This window comes from Neophocaena asiaeorientalis, unplaced genomic scaffold (assembly GCF_003031525.2).
Source record: "Neophocaena asiaeorientalis asiaeorientalis breed wild unplaced genomic scaffold, Neophocaena_asiaeorientalis_V1.1 scaffold256, whole genome shotgun sequence".
Lineage (NCBI taxonomy): Eukaryota > Metazoa > Chordata > Mammalia > Artiodactyla > Phocoenidae > Neophocaena > Neophocaena asiaeorientalis.
Genome location: NW_020185324.1, coordinates 90,266 through 113,071, shown reverse-complemented (window position 1 = coordinate 113,071; position 22,806 = coordinate 90,266). Strand labels below are relative to the sequence as shown.

Below are 22,806 nucleotides of genomic sequence, written 5' to 3'. Positions count from 1 at the left end.
CATTTTTAAATTTTTTTTTTTTTTTTTTTTTTTTGCAGTACGCGGGCCTCTCACTGTTGTGGCCTCTCCCGTTGCGGAACACAGGCTCCGGGTGCGCAGCCTCAGCGGCCGTGGCTCATGGGCCCAGCCGCTCCGTGGCATGTGCGATCCTCCCGGACCGGGGCACGAACCCGCGTCCCCCGCATAGGCAGGCGGGCTCTCAGCCACTGCGCCACCAGGGAAGCCCCATATTTTTAATTTTACAATTTTAACATTTAAAAGTATACAGTTCAGTGACATTAAGTACATTCACAGCACTGTGCCACCATCACTACTATCCATTTCCAGAACTTTTTCATCCTCCCCAACAGAAACTCCGCACCCATTCAACCATAACTCCCCATTCTTCCCTGGTAGTTACCATTCTGCTTTCTGTCTCCATGAATTTGATGACTCTACATATAACTGCAGTCATACAATATGTGTCCTTTTGTATCTGGCTTATTTCACTTAGCATACTGTTTTCAAGGTTCATTTGTGCTGTAGCATGTGTCAGTACTTCCTTTTGAAGGCTGGATAATATTCCATTGTATATATTAGTCTTCACCTCTTGACGTGAGGAACAGCCTGACGTGAGGAACAGCCTGTAAAGTACAGAGGGAAGGACTTGACGGCAGCTGTCTTTGAGGACTGTTGGCTCTGGAAAGTTTCTCAAGAGCCTCGATCTTCATTGTGGGAAGTCGTTAAGATCTGACCCTCTAATTTGCTGAACCTTGAGAAGCTAAGAGCACTGGAGAAGGGGCTAGAAGCAGGGAAAGAACGAAGAGTCGAGATGCACAGATGAAAGAGAAGAATAACTTAGAAGGAAAGTGAACTCTTAAGAATCATAGATCTGCAATTTTCCTTAAAACTTTCTGCTGCGTTTCTTATCTTCAAATCCAAATATACTTCTGCCACCTTATTCCCCAGGGGCAGAGCAGACCACGTTCCTGACCCTCTCACCTTGTTCGAAGAGTACATCCCGTGTGTCGTGTCATCCTCTGATTATTTCTCTTGAGGCTCTCATTAGGATATTTTCCTCCTGGTCCTCTGCCACATTCCTGATGAGAATATATTAATTTAGAGTGGCAGAGCTGCCTAAGTTGTACCAGGGAATTATGGAGCCAGACAGATGATGAGGTCGCCTCCTTCTCTGCTACTCCTGATTGCTTGGGTCATGAGAAGAGTCACTTTCCTGAGAAATGAGGGGTGCAATGTGCTGAAAGGCAGCCCTGGGGGATGGGGCATCTGCAAGAGAACAGAGCAGGGGAGGACCCCAGGTAAGGCAGAAGTTCCTCTCACAAGCTGAAGCCTTGAAAATACCCTGAGATTTGTATATTTTCCTCAGGAATTTGCACCTCTCAGTTATAAGTGCTTTTAGCTCACCTCGAAGCTGTGTCCCAAACTAGTGAAAATTTGTGTCTCACTCTGGTGGGGAGAGGAAGAAGCCCTTCACTACTGTTGAAAAAGGAATTCAAAATAAATGTTATTACACTTGAAATATTTTATAAAAAGAAAATCTGGGCTAGCCATAACATGAGTAAATCTGACACTTAAACATCTCTGAGAGGAAAGAGAGACAGCTGGTTCTGTTCACAGCCACGGGCCTGTGTTTGGCTTGTTGGCAGGGAGAACCAGTCTGGACATTGGTAATATATCTGCCAAGCTTCTGGAAGAAGTTTAAAAGATGTCAAGGGAGTGAAGCCCAGGAGCAGGTTCTCTTGGGATCTGAAGATTAAAGGCGCCCTGGCAAACCGAGTCAGCTCATGTGTGAGCTCCTGAAACAGCTTTAGAGCAGCAGGAGGCTGGGCTTTGTGAGTTTCTGTGATTTACTATGTTTTGTTGGTTGCCGTGGTGCTGAGCGGTCTATCAGAAGATTCATTTTGCTGAACTAGTTCAGAAAGGTTTTAGTTTGGTGTCTTGTCTTGGATTTTTTTTCCTGGTGTCATTGGTGTTGTATTCAGATAACTTTGCTCACGTTTCTGCACCTTTGTATTAACGTGCTTCTCCAAACTGAATTAAAATTGTAAATGTTAAGAGTCAAATAAGTGGTTATGTTCATTGTCATGGGTCCTCTGACATTCGTCTTATTAACCGGTGACTGATCAGTGGTTTGGAGCTTGGACTTCTTGTCTCTGAGAACATAAATGTTAGAATGTTGGTCACATTCCCAGCCAGATCACAGAATGTTCTTGTTTCAATGGGAAAATGTAACCTGAATTCTAAGGACTGGGTGCTTTGTTCTTCCACCCCGTCACTCACCACCCCAACTCCTTCCTACAAAGGTTTGGGACAGAAGTCCCATCTTCCAGCCCCAGGAAGGGGTGAGTTCCCACCAGGAGCAGTAGCCATTTTCATGCAAGCAGTGATAGTTAATCTGGTGTTTGCCTTTCAGGGCCTGTCTGTATATGTTGCAGAATATTAGTAAGGATGCATGATACCTCCATATAGTGTTTATAATGAGAATCAATTTTCTTTCATTTGCTCATTGATTGATTGATTCATTCATTCATTCGGTAATATTTAAGACCACCTATGTTTTTGTGCCCCACTGGAGAAAAGTGTATTCTGTTTTTCATTTATTTTTGAGCAGTATCAAAAGAGTGCCTGTGGGGGAAAAAAGGCATAGTGACTAAATGGGTAGCAGTGATATTTTCTTGGGAAATTAAAAGAAGAAAGAAAGTGTGAAAGAAAAGGATTCTGAGGCAGTAGTAGTATTTTTTGAATTAAAAGTTTTTTTGTGTGTGTGTGTGTTTTTTTTTGTTTTTTTTTAAACATCTTTATTGGGGTATAATTGCTTTACAATGGTGTGTTAGTTTCTGCTTTATAACAAAGTGAATCAGCTGAATTAAAAGTTTTTGAGACGTTTCTAAAGGAAAGAATTTGGCGAGCTTTTGATATTTAAATAGAAAAAAATACACACACCCAAGTTCACTAATCCCATTCATGAGGAATAAATTCCGTTGTTTTGCCTTTCCTCATTGCTATTGTAGGATTCAGTTTTCTCAGGACCACTGAGTCAATTTATGCTTGCCCATTGACTCTGCCCTCGTGACCTAATAACCTCCCCAAGGCCCCAGCTCCTAATGCCATCGCTTTGGGATTAGGATTTCAATTTACGAATTTTGGGGGACACAAACATTCAAACCATAGCAGTGGGTTTTATTTCATTTATGAGTGGACTGCAATTTGTTCATCTGTTTTCCTATTCTTAGACGTTTGGATTGTTTCTAGCTTTTGGCTGTTATGAACCAGTTGCTCTGAACATTCTTGTACATGTCTTTTTCTAGGCATATACACTAATGTATATACCTAAAAATGAACTGCTGAGTCATAGGGTGGTAGATATTTAACTTTATTAGAAACTGCCAATAGTTTCCCATAGTGGTTGTGCCATGTTCTGATTGTTTCTGAGACTCACAACCAGTCCTTTTCTAGCCTCACTTTCATATCCAGAGGTATCTGCTGCCACCCATTTCTGAACATTTGGAGATTCTGAGGAATAAATTCTGCTGTTTTGGCTTTCCTCATTGCTATTGTAGGAGATTGAGTTTTCTCAGGACCACTGAGTCAATTTATGCTTGCCCGCTGCTTTTCTAACTTCTAAAATTTTACTGCCGTTTTTCTGTTCTCTCTGTCCTTATGGATTTCTGCATTTAAAATATTTCCTTTATTGCCATTTTAATGGGTTTTCAGGAATTAGTAGAACTAAATGCTTAAGTTCACTTCACTAAACTCATTCATTTTTAAGCTACTCTACCTTCGCACAATTACTGGAACTGTTTATTTATTTAAACATACATAGTTGACTTTTCAGATGCATCTTGAGCTTGGAGCAGTAGGGAAGTAAAAAGCAAAGTGGAAGTCCTTAAGCAGCAGGGAAAGGTCAGTCTATTTAGAGAATGAAATCTTGTATCAAAAAAGACACTCATCAATACCAAGCTGTGATAGGCATAATTATTTAATGATGTTATGTGATGGGGATTATGAGGAACTTTCGTAGCAGGTAGGAATGGGCAAACTGAAGGCGATGCTTCTTCTTGGATAGCTTCAGGTTCCCCAGACATTCTTTTATTGGGTCAGTTAATTGAGACCTGGAATGAACTCGGGGCACAGTTGCAAGAGATCAGTGTCAAGGTGAATTCCAAATACTCAATTGAAAAACATACCTTTTGTGTCAAGCTACCTGGTATATAAGTATCAGAAGATACTCATGATTCAAGTTAGTAACAATAAAACCAAAAACATAAAAGGCTTAACTCATGTTGCCTGTCCTTGTGAGAGGACCAGCTCTTTGGATCCTGGATTTTGCATTTTATCCTAAAAAGCCACAGGATGCAGTGAGGCAAGCTCTCTGCTTTCTGAGTCCCACTGTCTTTCATGTGTAAAGTACAAGTTCTAGAAAGACATTTCTCCATCAACTCTGGGCTTTTCTTTTTCTTGATGGTAAAACCCAGTGATGAATTGGCTTCAGTAGAATTCAGGGACTGTAACCCATGGGGTTCACTTCATTGAACAAGTAATGTTGAATTTGAAGTGAGAACAATAGGAGCTAGGCTTAAAGAGCAGAAAAAAATTAGGTTAAATGTAAGGAAAAATATAGAGAAGTTGTTGTTAGTCAAGGTCTTGGTAAAACACAGATGACTATAAAACTATAACTTGACAAGCAGTTAATTACGGGCCTGTTCACAAAGGTCTGTGCAGGGTGTAGGGGACAGTGAAGCTGTTACCATCCCTAGTCCTGACGGGAGAACGGTGGTCAGAATCCGGAAGTCGGGATCATGTACAGAGGGACCCATTGAGACCTTGAGAGGACCTGTGGCTTTTCTTTTTTTTTTTTGTGGTACGCGGGCCTCTCACTGTTGTGGCCTCTCCTGTTGCGAAGCACAGGCTCCGGACGCGTAGGCTCAGCGACCATGGCTCACGGGCCCAACCGCTCCCTGGCATGTGGGATCCTCCCGGACCGGGGCACGAACCCGCGTCCCCCGCATCGGCAGGCGGACTCTCAACCACTGAGCCACCAGGGAAGCCCGACCTGTGGCTTTTCATGAGGGACACAGCCATCCTGAGGCTGCAGAGAGGGAACCAGGAGAAAAACACCCCAGCCTCACTCTCCTCCCTCCCTTGGATCTTCTGCCAGGCTTCCCCATTGGCTGAACCAAACCAGACACCAGAGGGCAAAGGAGCCCCAGTGATATGGTCTGCGGGTCAGTCTCCGTGAGAGGAGGGGATGGAGCGAAGAGTAGAGAGAGGATCTGGAGGGGCCAACAGGAGACACCCCGTACACGTGACAATGGTCAGCGTGGTGGAGTGAGTTCCTAAAGCAGGTCGCAGAAAGAATTATGGAGAAGTTTTGGAAACAGTATACCTACAGATCATTCTTACAGTTTGTATATATCCTTTCCAGCTGCCACAAGTTCAGGTGCATCACAAGTGTAAGATACAAGGTGCTGGTATTAGATGGAGTGGAATTCATTTTATAATAAAAAGCTGCTCCCCTAAAGAGGAAATGCCTATTATTAGTAATAGTAAAACTGGTTGCCTAGCATTTGGCGAGATACAGAAGATTTTCATATACATCATTTTGTGTGAGTCTCTCATTAATCTTGGGAGGTACCTAGGATGATAGACCTTTTTTTTTTAACCTATTTTGTTGAAGCATAGTTGATTTATAATGTTGTGTTAATTTCTGCTGTACAGCAAAATGATTCAGTTATACATATATACACATTCTTTTTTATATTCTTTTCCATTATGGTTTATGATACGATATTGAATATAGTTCCCTGTGCTATACAGTAGGGCCTTGTTGTTTATCCATTCTATGTATAATATTGAGTTTATGTCTGCTAATCCCAAATTCCCAATCTATCTCTCCCTCCCCCTCGCTCCCCCTGGGAAACCACAATTCTGTTCTCTATGTCTGTGAGTCTCTTTCTGTTTTGTAGGTAAGTTCATTTGTGTCATATTTTATTTCACTTTATTTTATTTTTTAAAATAAATTTATTTATTTATCTTTGACTGCGTTGGGTCTTTGTTGCTGCTGCAGGCTTTCTCTAGTTGCGGGGAGTGGGGACTACTCTTCATTGCGGTGCCCGGGCTTCTCACTGCGGTGGCTTCTCTTGTTGCGGAGCACGGGCTCTAGGCGTGCAGGCTTCAGTAACTGTGGCACGTGGGCTTAGTACTCATGGCTCATGGGCTCTAGAGCGCAGGCTCAGTAGTTGTGGTGCGTGTGTTTAGTTGCTCCGTGGCATGTGGGATCTTCCTGGACCAGGGCTCAAACCTGTGCCCCCTGCATTGGCAGGTGGATTCTTAACCACTGAGCCACCAGGGAAGCCCTGTGTCATATTTTAGATTCTACAGATAAGTGATATCATATGGTATTTGTCTTTCTCTTTCTGACTTATGGTAATCTCTAGGTTATCCATGTTGCTGCAAATGGCACTATTTCATTCTTCTTTACGGCTGAGTAATATTCCATTGTATATATGTACCACATCTTCTTTATCTACTCATCTGTCCATGGACATTTAGATTGCTTCCATGTCTTGGCTATTGTAAATAGTGATGCTCTGAACATAGGGATGCGTGTATCTTTTTGATTTATAGTTTTGTCCAGAATATGCCCAGGAGTGGCATTGCTGGATCATATGGCAACTCTGTTTTTAGTGTTTTGAAGAACCTCCATGCTGTTTTCCATAGTGGCTGCACCAATTTACATTCCCACTGACAATGTAGGAGGATTCCCTTTTCTCCACACCCTCTCTAGCATTTATTGTTTGTAGACTTTTTGATGATGGCCATTCTGACTGGTGTGAGGTGGTACCTCATTGTAGTTTTGATTTGCATTTCTCTAATAATTAGCAATGTTGAGCATCTTTTCATGCGAATGTTGGCCATCTGTATGTGTTCTTTGAAGAAATGTCAATTTAGGTCTTCTGCCCATTTTTCAACTGGGTTATTTTGTTGTTGTTGTTGAGTTGTATGAGCTATTTTGTTTATTTTGGAAATTAAGCCCTTGTCAGTTGCATCATTTGCAAATATTTTCTCCCAGTAGGACAGTAGACCTTTTTAACAGATGAGAAAAATGAGTCTCATGGAAGTTGTCTAAGATATCACAGCAAGCAAGGGGAAAGCCTGATCCCAAATTCTGGTGTCTTTCACAAAGAGAAACTCAAATCACCTGCAATGATTTTTTTAAAGGCAAGAATGATGACAATAGAAGAAAATACAAGAAATTCTTCCCTTTTCCAGGTATAGCTGTGTGGGCTTTGTGACTATGATGTTCTTCACTAGTAGCTGATTTTTCAGTCTTCTGTTTAAGGGGATGCCATCTGGTGATGGTTCGGATGGATATTTGAGTCCTGGATGTTATACCATTATAACTAGGTGAAAGCCAGAGGGGTCCATTCTGAAGGTCCCTGTATATCCTGAATCCCTTATAACTCCAATATTTTGTACGGTTGAGCCTGATCCAACCTCTGAATGTGATATGCTTGGTATCCTAATATCTGCCACGTCTGATATATACCACAGTGGTCTATACTAGAGTATGGTAAGTCCCCTAGAGTACGGTATGTCCCCTACCTACAAACCTTCAAGTTGAGAACTTTCAAAGATGTGAACATGCATTCAGGCATGAGTGATGGCAGCTTGCCCTCCGTCTCCTATTTGCTGACGATCCTTTAGCTCTACCGTCTCCCACCTCCTCTCCCTCCTCCAGTTAGTAGTAACTCTTCTTGCCTGTTCACTTGATGCCAGCCCCTGTATGCCAGTGTTGTACTGTACTTTTCAAGGTACTGTACTGTAAGATTAAAAATGTTTTCTTTATTTTTTGTGTTGGTTTTTTATGTATTATTTGTGTGAAAAGTATTATAAACCTATTACAGTACAGTACTATATAGCCGATTGTGTTAGTTGGGTACCTAGGCTAACTCTGCTGGACTTATGAACAAATTAGACTTACCAACACGCTCTCTGAACGGAACTCATTTGTATGTAGGGGACTTACTGTAATTAGATGACCATTTGGCCAATGTTTGGCCAGAGTTTTAATAATAGTAATAAAAAAGCCAAATTTAGGGATAAATTTGGGGAACAGTGCACGGCTATTTTGTACACAGCCTCTGTGCCTTGGCCCGTGTCCTCATTCTGGGGTTCGCAGGGCAGCATTCTGGTGATGTGGCTTTAACTTCTCATTAGCAGCCCCTCCAGTGTAGGAGAGAAGCCAAGCCCACCAGGCAGTGAATCCCTGGGGCCTTCTCTCATCTTGTTTTTGTTGTTCTGACATTTTAGAAGTAGATCGTATTCACTATATGATCTCACACTCCTGTCTTGGCAGCTGTACTCAGGATTTTCTTCCTTATTTAAAAAATATATATTAAATATAATTTATATAAATCCCAGATCATAAGTGTTCAGTTAGCTAAGTTTTAGCAGTTGGATACACCCATGTAGCCAATATCCAAAACAAGATATAGAACTAGTTGCAGCGAGCAGGGGCTACTCTTTGTTGCAGCACGCGGGCTTCTCATTGTGGTGGCTTCTCTTGTTGCGGAGCACAGGCTCTAAGCGCGTGGGCTTCAGTAGTTGTGGCAAGTGGGCTCTAGAGCACAGGCTCAGTAGTTGAGGCGCACAGCTTAGTTGCTCCGCGGCATGTGGGATCTTCCCGGACCAGGGCTCGAACCTGTGTTCCCTGCATTGGCAGGTGGACTGTTAACCACTGCACCACCAGGGAAATCCTGTATTGATTTCTTAATGGTGTCTTTTGATGAGCTGGATTTAAGATTTTAATGGAGAGATTTGGGGTCCAGTGTTGGGTAATGGACTCTCACCCACTCCATATCTGATGCTGCTAAGTTTCAGTTATGAAGATTAGTGGTGGGCTGGTAGGAATAAGGATTATAACCATGTTTTCTTTTTAAGGCATCTGATATTGCATTAAAAAAGTATTTCTAAAGGCAAGTTCAAGACTTCCCCGTAGTAACAATTATTGTGTTGCTGGGTGTGAAGATTCCAGATGTATTAGGTCTCTTTGAATAGCAACTGCCAGGGCATAAAAGAAGCCCATGTTAGAAGACCATGTCCTGTCTTTTGCCAATTATGCATTCTCATTTTCCGAAAAGCTTTGGCAGTGCAAGAGGGGGCTCTTGCAAGGGGGCACAGTGCAAGTCAAGTACTACAGACCTGGAAGAATCTAGCCTGAGAAACAGTAACACAGTAGCCGCTTCCAGCTTTTTCCTCAAGATTTGATGACAGGGCACACAGTCCTTTTACAAATTAACAAAGAAGGAGAGAAGCAGAAGCCAGATTCCTCAGTGAAAAACGAGTCACCTTGTTCATTGGTCAGGAAAGAGTCTTCAGTCACGTCCAGCAAGGGTCTGGATTCCTGGAGTCACTCGGTATTTATAATTCATAAGCTCCTCTTGGAGAGGAAGGAAGAATTCCTCTTAAGAAAAGTGGCATCATGTGATACTAAATACTGACTCATAACCTGGGTCTGGGGAGATACTTTCAAGCTTCTTGGAATACCAGCAATAAAGGATGAGCTTTCTGTAGTAGAGTTCACGTGTGAACTCATTTGCCAGCCAGTTCTGACATATCAGCTACCTGAAATGTTGCTTGGTTCTAACACTGGTAATCATTAGCTCCAATCTTTTATATTTACATTAAGGTTTGATTTTGACAGTAATCAGAGTTCTCAGGTTGAAAAGCCTTTGTAGTCTAATTTGCGCTAAGTAAATACTGGCTTCTTGGTTGATTTCTGTCAATTCTTAATCATTTAGGGTAATAGTTGTAATATTTAACTTTGGATACAAGTACATGGAAGATCACTGCACACCTTTTCTTTAGTACCAACACTGTTTGGAACTGAAGAAAGACTCATCTTTATTTTCACACATACTGTGATTTCTGGCTGGTGATGGCTCTGAGCTCCTTGATTTTCCTGAGTTCCACTTATATTCTAGAATTCTCCATTTGTCTAGTTACCATGATCCTGTAAAAGTCAGAAAAAAATAACAATGGCTCAAGGAGGAAATAGCCATGGCTTAAGGTAGTGTACAGCTAACAGAACTCCCTCATTTGCAAAGAGCAAGAAAAGTAGGGACTGGAAACTGAGAAGACTTGAGGGTCAGGGACATTCCTCAGCACAATTTAAAACATTCTAAAAAATGTTTTAGAAACATTAAAACATTAAAAAAAGTTTGTACATTAAAAACATCGTTCTGACTTTTTTTTAATGTTTCCTCTAGGGAAAGAATATGAGTTTTTTTACTCAGACAAAACTATCTCTGAATTTAGCCACGGTCTTTTTTCTAACTGCCTCTGTTTCTTGCTGTTTCAGGTGAACCTTTTTGTGCTGCTCTCTGTGGTGTGTGTCCTCCTGAATTTAGCCGGATTTATCCTAGGCTGCCAAGGGGCCCAGTTCGTGTCCAGCGTGCCCAGGTGTGATCTGGTAAGCAGTTCTGAATCATCACTGTGCACCTGGGCCGACCCTGGCCTGCTGGCAACACCCAGGACCAGGCAGCATCTTAAAGTGAAACCTGAAGTTGGTAAAAGGAAGCAGGAAAACAAAACAAAGAGCTTCCTGCTAAGTATTTTACTCAGGTTGTCAATTTTTTTTTTCCAAAGCAGGGACCAGCCAGGAGAAACCACATGCATCATTAGTTAGTGAATAGATGGATCAGTTGTCCACAATCAATATCTATCTGCTCTCATCTAAAGAGGAAAAATGGATATTATCAGAATTTAGGTCAGCAGTCCTTTATCTGAAACCTTTGGAGGCCAGGTGTGTTTCAGCATTCAGAGTTTTTCCAATTTTTAGAAGGTAAATGTGACGCATATACTGTTTATTCTGTAGCATCCCAGTGGAGTCTGGACAACAGAATGTAATCCAGAATTTTTGGTTTCCAGAGCTTTTTGGATTTCAGAATTGTGGATAAGAGGTTATGGACCTGTACTATGTACATTTCTATTTTCCTGATTTTTAATTGTTATAGTAAAATGCCCGTAGCAAAAAAATTTAGCATCTTAACCATTCAGTAGTGTTAATTAAGTACATTCACATTGTTATACAACTGATCTCTAAAACTCTTCTATCCCCTCCTCCCGCTGGCCTCCGGCAACCACTCTTTCTTGTTTTTTGTTTTTCTTTTTTTTTTTTTTGCGGTACGGGGGCCTCTCACTGTTGTGGCCTCTCCAGTTGCGGAGCACAGGCTCCGGATGCGCAGGCCCAGCGGCCATGGCTCACGGGCCCAGCTGCTCCGCGGCATGTGGGATCTTCCCGGACCGGAGCACGAACCCGTGTCCCCCGCATTGGCAGGCGGACTCTCAACCACTGCGCCACCAGGGAAGCCCAACAACCACTCTTTCTGACGCTGTGGATTTGACTGCTCTTGTTGCCAGATATAAGTGGAATCATACAGTATTTGTCTTTTAGTAATTGCTTATTTCACTTAGCATAACATGCTCAATATGTACGCATGTTGTAGTAGGTATCAGAATTTCCTTCCTTTTTAAAGCTGGATAATATTCCACTGTATATAGAGGACACATTTTGTTTACCCTTCATCCATCGGAGGACACTTGGGTTCTTTCCACCTTTTGGCTATTGTGAACAATGCTGCCACGGAAATGGGTCAGTTCTCTGGAATATATGCCTGGAAGGTGGAATTGTTGGCCATCTCTGAACTTTTTAAGAGGACTCTTCTGTAACAAATATCTCCCTGTGGCACAAAGCAAAAGAAGTGGACTCTTTACAGGTTGTAGTAAACCTCATCTATTTGGAACTTGGTTCCATGGCAATCTCGCCCTTTCAAAACCAGCAGGATGCAAGTGAAGAAGGCTGCCACATTTCTCAAAACACGGTGACCAGGTCCTTGCAGTGAAACTCATGGCCTTCCCAGATAGGACAGCTCCTCCTGGACTCACTAAAAACCTATTGCTCTTATTTAACAACCCTTCACAAATTTCTTTGATTTTTGTCATTCCCTCACTTAATAAGTAAGTGTAAGTTTTGGAAGCACAGGCTCACAATGTTTTCTGGTTTTTAAGGCCCTGTATCATTTGCCCTCATCCTGCTCTCCTGCTGCAGCAACTCACACTCCCTGTAATGGAACCCGAGCCCGCATGTCAGCTCCTGCCCTACTTTCCTGTTTCTGACAATGCTGTCTCTCCCCCGACCATTCCCTGTCCCTTACATCCCTGTTCATCCAAATGGTGTCAGCCTTTTAAAGCCTCATTCAACAATGATCTTCTTAAGGAAATAGTCCCTGATCCCCAGGGAAGGTAATCTTCCAGAATTCCTATCTGTACATCTCTGAAGCATTTCTCTTTCCTTTTTTGGACTAAAGGTATTCATATACCTTTCTTCTCTCTTCTACTGGTCTGGAATCTTCCTAAGAACAGTGTCTGGCTCTGTATTTTCTTGGGAGTTTTCAACAGCACCTCCCACAGACTTCTTTACATACATAGAGTTCCCAGAAAATAAATTTTAAACAAGGCTTGTTCTTCCTGTTACTAATTACACAGAAAATTGGAAGGGGCAAAGAGAACAGACAGGCTAGAAGTAAAAAGTCATAATATTTTAAAAGACAGTTCGATAAAAGAGTAGCATCTATTATATGCAAGACCCCATGCTAGAAACTGCAGAGAGTAGAAAGAAAAATCAGACATCGTTTCTGACCTAGACGTTTATCACGTAGCAAGAGGAGTGGGATAACCATGGCAGGTGCTTGATCAGTGTTTGTGGAGGGAATGAATAAATGCCCAACTGCAAAGCAAGGGAGTCTGTGATCAGCCATCAGAGTGAGACACAGTGCTCTGGGGGTGCAAAAGAAGAAGGACTTCTACTCTTGGGAAGACGGGAAAAGGATACCTGGAACGTAGGTATTTGAGATGGGCCTTGAACAATAAATAAATAAAGGGAGTGGGTCGAAGCCAGGAGAGGAGAGGATTCCAAGGACAGTGGTTAGTTAGTAGTTAGCCTGAGTGGTTAGATCACTGTTGGCTCTGGAACAAACAGAAGCCAAATTACAAGGCATAAGGGTCTATATGGTTGACTTTTCTGAGAAATTCTGTGCTTCTCTACCCTGACTCCCTGTTAGAATCACCTAGGGGAACTTTTTAAAGAATACCCAGACTTGGGCCCCATACTCAGAGATTCTCAACTGCCCTGGTGTGGGGGTCTTAGCATCAGTATTTTTTTAAGTTTTAAAGCGTATTTTTAATTAAAAAAAATTTCCCACCACAAAACCAACTCTGGGATTGTTTCTGATTATATAATTGGACAAGCCATAAAAGTGTAGGATGGAACTTAAAAATCATTTGAAATCTCACTGTTTGGGGACATCATAGTTAACCATTTGACCGGTTTTTTGCATGTCTTTATGGATAAAAACACACCTAATTTTTCATCAACAGGACCATATTGTAATTGTTTTTCATTAGGGAACGTATTTGGCAAGTGGAGTCTTTCTGAGGAAGGGATTCTCTCCTTCCCTCTTTGCCTCACCATCTACACCAGTCACCCTGAATCCACGGTAACAAGCTGGGGGATTTCCTTTCATGTTTCATGCTCATGTAACCTTATGTAGATGTGTATGGGGTGGGGTTGTTCACTACTTACTCTTCAGAAATGGGAGCTTTTGTATCCACTTCCCTGCATATTGTTTTTCTCACTTAAAGATATATTAGGTACAGCTCTAACACCCTTTTTTCCTTTGAACAAGTCAGTTCTCTATTTTCTTGTTGTCCGTTGTGGTTTGGGTTTTGACAGATAGAAGCAGTGCTGCTATGAATACTGTTCTGCAGATCTCCATCGGGGCTGTGACCTAAGCGGAGTAGGCTCCTAGGACAAGGATTGTTCTTCTGTTTGTCTCATTTTTTTTTTTTATAGCACATTCAACCATTTGATGATTCTATCCATTTTTTTAAAAACTGAGATAAAATCTATAGCGAAATGACCAGATCTCAAGTGTGCAGTTAATTAAGTTTTGACCAAAGTATACATTCATCATAACAAACACACTCATGTATACACCCCAGACCAAATCTAGAGCATTTGTATCACTTTAGAAAGTTATTTGCTGTCTTCTTTCAGGGAGTCTCAACTCTCTCATAGGCAGCCACTGTTCCAGTTTCTTTCACCACAGATTAGTTTTATCTGTTCTTGAACTTCATGCAGGTGGAGTCATGTACCTTTTTGTGTCTGACTTATTTAGCTCAGCATGTTTTTGAGATTCATCCATGTTTTTGGGTCATACCAGTTGTTTGCTCTTCCCTTCTCACTCTCTTTTCTTAATCAGGGCAATATTTCATTGTATAAAAATAGCACAGTTTGTTTTATCAGTTCTCCTGTTGATGGGCATTTGGGTTGTTTCCAGTTTAGGGGTGTTATGAACAAAGCTGTTCTGAACATTTTTGTATAATGTTTTTTGGGGGCTTGTTTGCATTTCTCTTGAGTAAATACATAAGTATGGAATTGCTGGGTCATGTGGTAAACGTATGTCTAACTTTAAAAGAAACTGCTCAACGGTTTTCCGAAGCGGTTGGGAATAAGTATATTTAATTTAAAATGTATGGACAGTTCCTTTATTAAAGAGCTTTAACTTACGTTTCTACCAGTGACCCTCTACCTACAACAAGTGTTACCCTCTAATTTTTTGCCAGTCTGATGGGGCTAAGTCGAGATCTCATCGTTACTTTAATTTGCAGTTCCCTGGTTGCTAAAGATGGCATCGTCATTTTTGGGAAAACTTCCCAGAAGATTCTAATGTGCAGCTAGGATAGAGAGCCATAATAGTGATTGATGATGGGAGGAAGGAGAGGATCTGACAGCTTCAGGCAATAGTATCAAGTATGAAAGAGGGATGTTTTTCATTTAAGAATGGGGAGTTTCGAACAGGGTTGTTTGCAGACGGTTAAAGACATTGAAGAGAAGTTAGAATAAGTTTTCAGAAATATTGGGCAGATGGGATTAAGAAGGCAGGTGAAGGGTCAGAAACAGGAAGAATGAGGAACACAAAAGGCACGGTTGCCTAGAATCATTTTGCACGAAGCCTCAGGGCTTTCCTGTATCAGCTGGGCACAGTGATAGCTATTCATTATTGTTTGCATAGTGATTAACTTTCAAATAAGATCCTTTGTTTAAAGGGATTAATTATCACTTACCTGGAAAATCTTGCCATCCAAAGTCCAGAGAGCTGAGGTTTCTGTATGTGCAGCCCACACAGGATTGGTTTCTGTCTTAAAATAATGCCTTGGATTAAGAATGGACTCATGTGGGAAGGGAGTACTTTGTAAGATGACACCCAGTCTTACCTAGGGGAGGTGAAGTCCTCAGGTAAGATCTTGAGGCTTATACAATGTAAGAAATGGAAATTGCACTGTGTCGCGTTGAAAAACGTGAGCTTGGTTCCTGCTTGGTGAGAGAGGGCCTTGTGTACATGAACAGAATGGAGACATGAGAAGAATGAATCATCTCTATTAGGTGCTTTTTTGTTATACTAAATAATGCTGTTAGTATTAAAACAGGAAGTTCTCAGCAGGAGACTTTCAAGGAGGAAGCCCATTGGGAGTAATATTTACCTTATGAATTTAGCCTGGTGTAAGGATATGATTAACTATGGAAGAGCAGCGAAGAGAAAGTCAGCGATCCCTGAGGGGAAAGAATAGTTCCCACATGCCTAGGGAAGTCCTGTCTGAATGTCCACAGTAGTTTTCCTTTAGAAGCCAAGAATCTAGATATTAGCAGCAGGATGTACCTTCAAAAATGTGAGACAATGCAAGAAAAATTCAAATAGAAACAGCCTTGTGCCTTTGTTGTGGAGTCGTGGATCTAGGTGTGGGGACGTTGCTGAGATAACAGTCTCTGTGGACAAACCAGGAAAAGACAGTAAACCAAAGTGGTTGTGAATTGGTAGATTATGGAGGCCATCGAGGTAACTCTAGTTGTAATTCTTTGTATCAGAGGCAAAATTTATATAAAATCTGGGCATCAGTGTTTATTTTAGTAATGCATCCCTTTCAATATGATTTAAGGACAAGGAATAAAAAATGTTGTAGGATTCATGGAACTCTGGAAGAGGCAAAACTAATCTATATGGAAAAAATATCCAAACAGTGGTTGTCTCTTTGGAGGGTGTGGGCAGGGATCCATAGGAAGGGACATGAAGGAATTTTCTCTGGTGATGGTATGTTCTGTATGTTGATAAGGGTTTGGGTTACAGAGGTATATGCATGGCTCTAAATTCCTTGAATGGTATGCTTATGATTTGCGTATGTAAATTGCAGTTCAAAAGAAAAAGAAAACCAAACCAAAAATTGTGTAATCCAGTGGTACAAATTTTTCCCTTTGGCTTCCTAGTCAACTTATATTAGAAGGAACTAAGTTTCCTCCTAATATGGAAACTACCATGAAATTTTCCACTATGACTAGAGGATAAGAATCTTAATTCAATGAGAAAAAAGGCTTTTTTTTTTTTCTGTTAAGCAACAAAAGCAACGAAAGCATTGTAAATGTTCAGTCATTCTTAAAGATTCCTGAAGGATTTTGCAGCTAGTGAAGTCAAAGCCGCCTATTTAATTGAACAAGTATGAAAGAGGTGTGGCCTTTCTTTTTAGCCAAAATAGAATAGCCAACTTTAACAGCTCAAGCTGCAGAGCAAGTAAGAATGAACCTCTGCTCCCAAATTATGGGTCTTATTAGCCCAAATCAGCTAGTTCATATGTTCCCAACCCGACTCAATGGAAACTTGGAAAAGTGACCCAAAGTTTGCAAAGCATCTCACTAAAAATATATGAGATTACTCATCAGTAATTGTATCACTTCAAATAAAGAAAACTTCTACTAGAATCTATTAACACACTGAAGATGTGAACTAAGAGATCTCTTTAAGCCTACATGGTTTAGGGCTACTGTTCACCAAATAGACCTTGTGCTTCTTCCAGGCACATGGTAGATTGAACTTCCTTGTCCTCTTGGATTAAGTGGAGCCATATGATTTACTTTGGAACTGAAACTGAGCTCATGTGAGGAGTGTCATTTCCAAGAAGATTTAAGCTAGGGTGACCAGATTTAGCAAGTGAAAACACAGGACACCAAATTAAATTTGAATTTCAAATAAAGGGTAATAGTTTTTTACTATAAACATATCTCATGCAATATTTGGGACATACTGACCCTAAGGAATGACCTGTTTATCTGAATTCAAATTTAACTGAGTGTCCTACCTTTTACCTTGTAAACCTGCTTTAAGTGCCAATGTGTAATTCATCATGTGCTCTCCATGTCTCTAGCATAGTGACCCTCAATCCTCAGATAGTAGATGCTCCATCAACGTCGGTCCCTAAGGGAATATGATGAGCAGAGCCCTCTGCTGACCTGCAGTGGCCATGTAGCACAGCCAAGAAATAACCTTGGTTGATTAAGCCACTGAAATTTGGGGGCTGGTTGTTACCCAGCATACCCTAGGCTGTCCTGACTGATGTAGACGTTGCCTGACACTGAACCCTGCCATATCTCATTCTGTAGGATTGGTGTTCCATGGTGTGGCCTGTGTATTCTTACTTAACAATTAAATTGTTGTTCTGCCTTTTCCCCTTAAGGTGGACTTAGGTGAAGGCAAGATTTGCTTCTGTTGTGAAGAATTTCAACCAGCCAAATGCACAGACAAAGAAAATGCCTTGAAACTCTTCCCAGTTCAGCCTTGTAGTGCTGTTCACCTTCTACTCAAGGTATCTGGAATAGATTCCATCCCCCACCAGTAACTACACCACAGAGACCCCAAGGAAGGCAAAGCTCCCTGAAATATTCCTCCTTTTTTACCTCCTTCAAATAATCCTATTGAAAGCAGATATGAGAGACTCCTTATCAGTGACCTAGAGACAGAATTGAGAACCCACAGATTATTGCGTTTCTCTTAAGTTACGAATGGATAGCTTCTTTGTGCTCAAGAATTATAAGCTAGTAAAAAATGTAAAGGAGCCTAAATGCATACACATGTATATGTGTACGTATGTGAATTTACATATACATGCACACGTCCACACCCATGATGTAGCTACACATATAAGATGTAGTTTTAGCAGAGCCTCTAAAGTCCATGCCCATATGTTATTGTTCTAATGCTCCTTTGTTGGCTTAAATGAATCCTGTAGGCTGTTGAGTGCTGCCCTTCTAAAGCACATAGACTAAGGAGATGTATCGGCCAGAAAGTACAAGAGAAATTCAAGACACTACCTCTTGTTTAATAGGCCGCAACTATACTAAGCGAAAGAGATGAAAAGCAAATGATACCAGCTGAAGAGAAATACAAAATTAACCTTTATTAGGGAATTGGATAAAAATCACGTCCTGACTTAAGGTCTGTTAGCCAGTGAGTGACAAGCTCAGTTGGTGAACCCCGAGATACTAGCTTTTGGATGGTCCGTCACTGATGGCTTTCTTTAGATCTTTGTTTTGGGTTTATTTTCTTGTGGGGAAGAGGAGTCTCTAAGCAAAGAGAGAGAAGCTGTCAGCTCTCTGAGTTTTGGAGGATGTGAAAATGGCCTTCTTTCTTTGGCTTCTGGATTTTCGGTAGCTGAGTCACTCCCAAACTTTCTGAGCCAGGACTTTGCTTGGGGAAAGCCCCGCTAAGCAGCCAGGACTGTGGCAACAGAAACTTTTGGAATTGGCTTTGCTGCTATTTTGAGACATGTGTTTAGAAGAGACAAGCCCTGTTGACACTCGGGCCAGCCTGCCCCCTGTGTTGTCTTCATTGGGTGCCCGGGGCAGCTCTGCCAGTGGCTCCTGAAATAGAATCAGTGGCCACGAATTAAGCAGCGTGCTGTCCTGGTGGGAGTCTGTGGGAGGGGGGAGGTTGGGATTTGCTATCCCTGGGTACACTGACTTCAGAAGAGAAATTCAGTACTTTCCTGGAAGGGATATTTCCAGACAGGATTCTTATGCAAAAAGAAATATGGTAATACCAGGTCTGCCCGGGACAGGAATCTTCTAAGATAAGTTTTTAAAATTAAGAAGGACACACTATTGCATGACAGTGTTAATAATAACCAGTGTTTGTTTGGCACCCAGCATGAGCCAAACACCATCTAAGTCCTTTACATGCATTTTCTCATGGGAATTGTCTTCCTTGGGGCATTATTATTATTTTTTTTTAAAGTTTTTATGTTGCGTTCTGGTCCTCAGTTTTGAGGTACTCAGGTGCGTCATTGTTTCCTGGTTCCAGAAAGTCCTTTTCGCCCTGTGTGCCTTGAATGCCCTGACCACCACCGTCTGCTTGGTGGCAGCCGCCCTTCGCTACCTTCAGATCTTTGCAGCCAGAAGATCCTGCATCGTAAGTCCATGCAAGGCGGCAGGGTGTCTGTGACTCCACTGATCCCACCCTCGGACCTTTTTGTGTCATCCGTTGCTTTTCTCCCCGAGCTGTTGACTAACCGAGGTGCTGTTTAATTAGGATGAATCCCAGATTTCTGCGGAAGAAGTGGAGGAACACAGACGCATCCCAGACCCTGACGACTTTGTGCCGCCAGTGCCTCCCCCTTCCTATTTCGCCACGTTTTACTCATGCACACCCCGGACGAACCGCAGGTATCCTCCCTACATACCCCCGCCCACGCCTCTGGGCTGCTCTCAGTTTTGAGGCCGAAGGGTCTCCAGAACTCACAGCATGGGCTCTGACTTCTCTCCAAAATCTAGACATTGTATTACTTTCCAGGATCGTCCGGTTTTTCTCTCTCTTTTTTGGTCTGACAAATTGCATGAAACCAAAGAAAAGTCAAACCTTGACCTAAGGATATAGTTTTTCAATTTCAATTAGCTTCTTAGGAAAACTGACACCCAGTGAGATAACTGCTGTAATTTGACATGATTGAAAACTGCTGTTGCCGTGGAAACGCTCTCAGTCGGGCCAAATCGATATTCATTGTAAACCATCAGCAGGTCCTCAAATCATGAACTTCTTCCCAGCCATTAAAAAAAAGGTTAATTATTAATTACATCTCCTTGGTCTAGAAAAAAAATAGATACCGTGTTTATTCTCCTTTTCAAATTCTAGCTCGAAATTTGATCGTCTGTTTCTTAAATCTCAGAAATCATTATTTGTAGAATGAAGTGCTGCATGCATTCATTTGGTTGTTAGCCACTTCTAGAATTGTACCAATCTAAAGAATGACTTCATTTATTCATTCAACAAACATTTAATCCATCCTCTGCTGCTTACTAGTTACTGTGCTGGGTTATTGGAATTCAAAATGAGTTATACCAACTTCCTCCCCCTATCAAGGAGCTCACAGTCTAGGTCATTATAAATGAGTGTTGAAAGGATCACAGTAGTGCTCAAAAGGGAGATTCTGAGTGCAAGAGGAGGACTTCCTAACCTAGACTGGTGAGTGGGCTGCAGAGAGCTTGAAGGAAGAGTCAGCTGGTCAGGGTTGGCTTCCAGGATGAAGTGATGATCTTACTCCGAATTTAAAGGCTAAAGCAACCCTACATTTAAACTATAACCCTACATTTAAACTTCTAAAAAACAAATCTCTGAATTCTAGAAAAAAGACTAGTGTCTTTCCCTTGCTATTGAGAGAGCTTGGAATTTCTACTTTTTAACCCTGAGGTACACGTGGAGAGTTGTCAGACAAATTTGGTGTCAGGCTTGGGGTTTTTGGAAATCCATTTTCTAGTGCTCAGGGCAGCCACATGTCATTTTGAAAGAGGTCACCAGTGGGAGCTCCCACCCAGACACTGTTACTGTTCTTTTCAATGGGTTATCTTCCTGACTTGTCTCTCAGACTCGTATCTAAACCCCACTCTAGCCCCTCCCCTGCCCACCCACCTCTGCGGAAATAAGAGATGACCGCAAAGCTGGAAGGGACATCAGCTGGCTGGACAGATGGCCTGGGGGACAGCTCAGCCTCCCTGTTGTACAGGGACTGGTGGGCTGGAATTTCGAAGCTTCAGGGGCCAGGATGGCTTCGCTAGTCTTTTAGGAAATGAGCCAAGAATTACAGAGGCCAGAGGGACATAGCAACAAAACACATATTCTTTGTGTACCATAGGACACGTTTGCTAAAAACGTAGCCCAATCTCAGTCTGTCTGCAGAGTGCACATTGAAGGACAGTAAAAGTGCCTGTTACTTCATGGTTGGGGAGAGAAATGCCCTCTTGAAGAAGAGTTCCTTGGCTCTCTGAGGTTGTGGGTGAGCACTCGGTTGACCTAAGAGGAGGCAGCAGACATTTAATTTCATGCTGTGGCAGAAAGGGAAAGTAACTCATGTGGGATTAGAAGTAGTGCTGACCTGTGGGATCCCCTGGCCTTCTTCCCTCTTTCCTTTCTCTTCTCTGCACCTCCATAGTCATGCTTATCACTGTGGGTCTTTGAGGATCTGGGTGCATCCCTGGAGTTGCCCCTCTGAGCTCTGAGCCAGCCCCTGGCCAAGTCTGAGTTGGAAGAAGACAGACAAGCTTGTCATCAAGGGCTCTACCAACCAGAACTTCCCAGAGGAACATGGGGCAGGGGATTATGCAGAGCACCCTTGAGAGAACAAGAATGCTTGGCCTAAAGTATATACCTGGAGCACTAGCTCATACCTCCAATGGGCAAATAGCCTCATTTTCTAAAATTCTACCAATATCTGAATGCAGCCCACTTTCTTTGGTTTTTCTAACATTTTATGTATATTTTAAAAATTGTAGTTGATTTACAATATTGTATTAGTTTCAGGTGTACAACATAGTGATTCAATATTTTTATAGTCATATTCCACTTAAAGTTATTACAAAACAATGGCTGTATTTCCCTGTGCTGTACAATATTTTGTGTTGCTTATCTATTTTATACATAGTGGTTTGTGTCTCTTAATCCCATGCCCCTGTCTCCCCCACTGCCCCTTGCCCACTCTCCTTTTTTAAATGGCTAAATTTATTCACCTTTAGATACATATTCTATCAGAGATATTTTTAAATTTGACTGACTTTGCTAGATTCTCAGTATAAATCAACATCATAGACACTAGCTATTTAACCCCAATTGATAATTTTCTTTCTTATAAGCAGGCAGGCAAGAATATTAACAGATGTTTATCATTAATATTTCCACAATCAGTTATGTTAAGAGTTTTCACGTAATACAGGCTCCCCTTTTCCTGTAAGGTATTAAGACCTCTCAGAAGAGCTTTATTTATTTAACTTCTATAAATACAACCATTTCATGCATTGGTATCTCCTTGAAAAAGGGCTTCTCAAGTTACTGTCATAAGTAGAAGCCTGATTGCAGTCAAGGCTTCTATCCAAAGATGGTTATCTACTTTGTGAATCAATTTGTAAGTACTGGAGGGGGCTGTGTACCCCATCTCCTCTACTCCAGGGAGTCCCACAGTCTCAGAAATTGGCTTGAGCCAGGAGTCAAAAAGGAAAGTCTCCAACCTAATTCGTGAATGTGGACCTGGTTATACTGTGGGGATGTTACCTGCTAGAGAAAACTGAAGATGAGCGCATGGGAGCCAGGTTGACCTGGGCATTTCTTAAAGGTGAAAGCAACAAGGCCCACCCATTTCCTTTCCAAATGAACTTCAAAACCCAAACTCAAGTGGAGCTGGGCTGTGCCTAGGCTTGACTCTGTGCTCAGCTTTGGGCTGGGCGACCCTGCCTCACTCCCCACTCCCACACCCCTACCAACATGTGCCCCGTGGAAGGGCCAAGCTCTCTCAGCACACAGAGGAGGATCGTTCTTTGGTCAAGGTCATATTAGTTGCTCCATCAGCCTTGGATAAGTTCTCAGGGCCTATTTGTAG

General features: G+C 41.9%; 1 protein-coding gene across 3 annotated transcripts in view; it reads left to right on the top strand.

Annotated features, from left to right (window-relative positions):
* Positions 1-22,806, top strand: part of ENTREP1 (endosomal transmembrane epsin interactor 1) — a 60,600-nt gene that overhangs the window by 26,649 nt on the left and 11,145 nt on the right. For 2 of the 3 annotated variants that reach the window (XM_024734314.1, XM_024734316.1), the window contains 4 exons: positions 10,364-10,474; positions 17,626-17,754; positions 19,248-19,355; positions 19,476-19,609. In XM_024734314.1, the coding sequence (XP_024590082.1) occupies positions 10,364-10,474; positions 17,626-17,754; positions 19,248-19,355; positions 19,476-19,609 (482 nt within the window). The remainder of the gene's footprint in view (positions 1-10,363; positions 10,475-17,625; positions 17,755-19,247; positions 19,356-19,475; positions 19,610-22,806) is intronic. The other variant, XM_024734315.1, reaches the window with a different exon arrangement.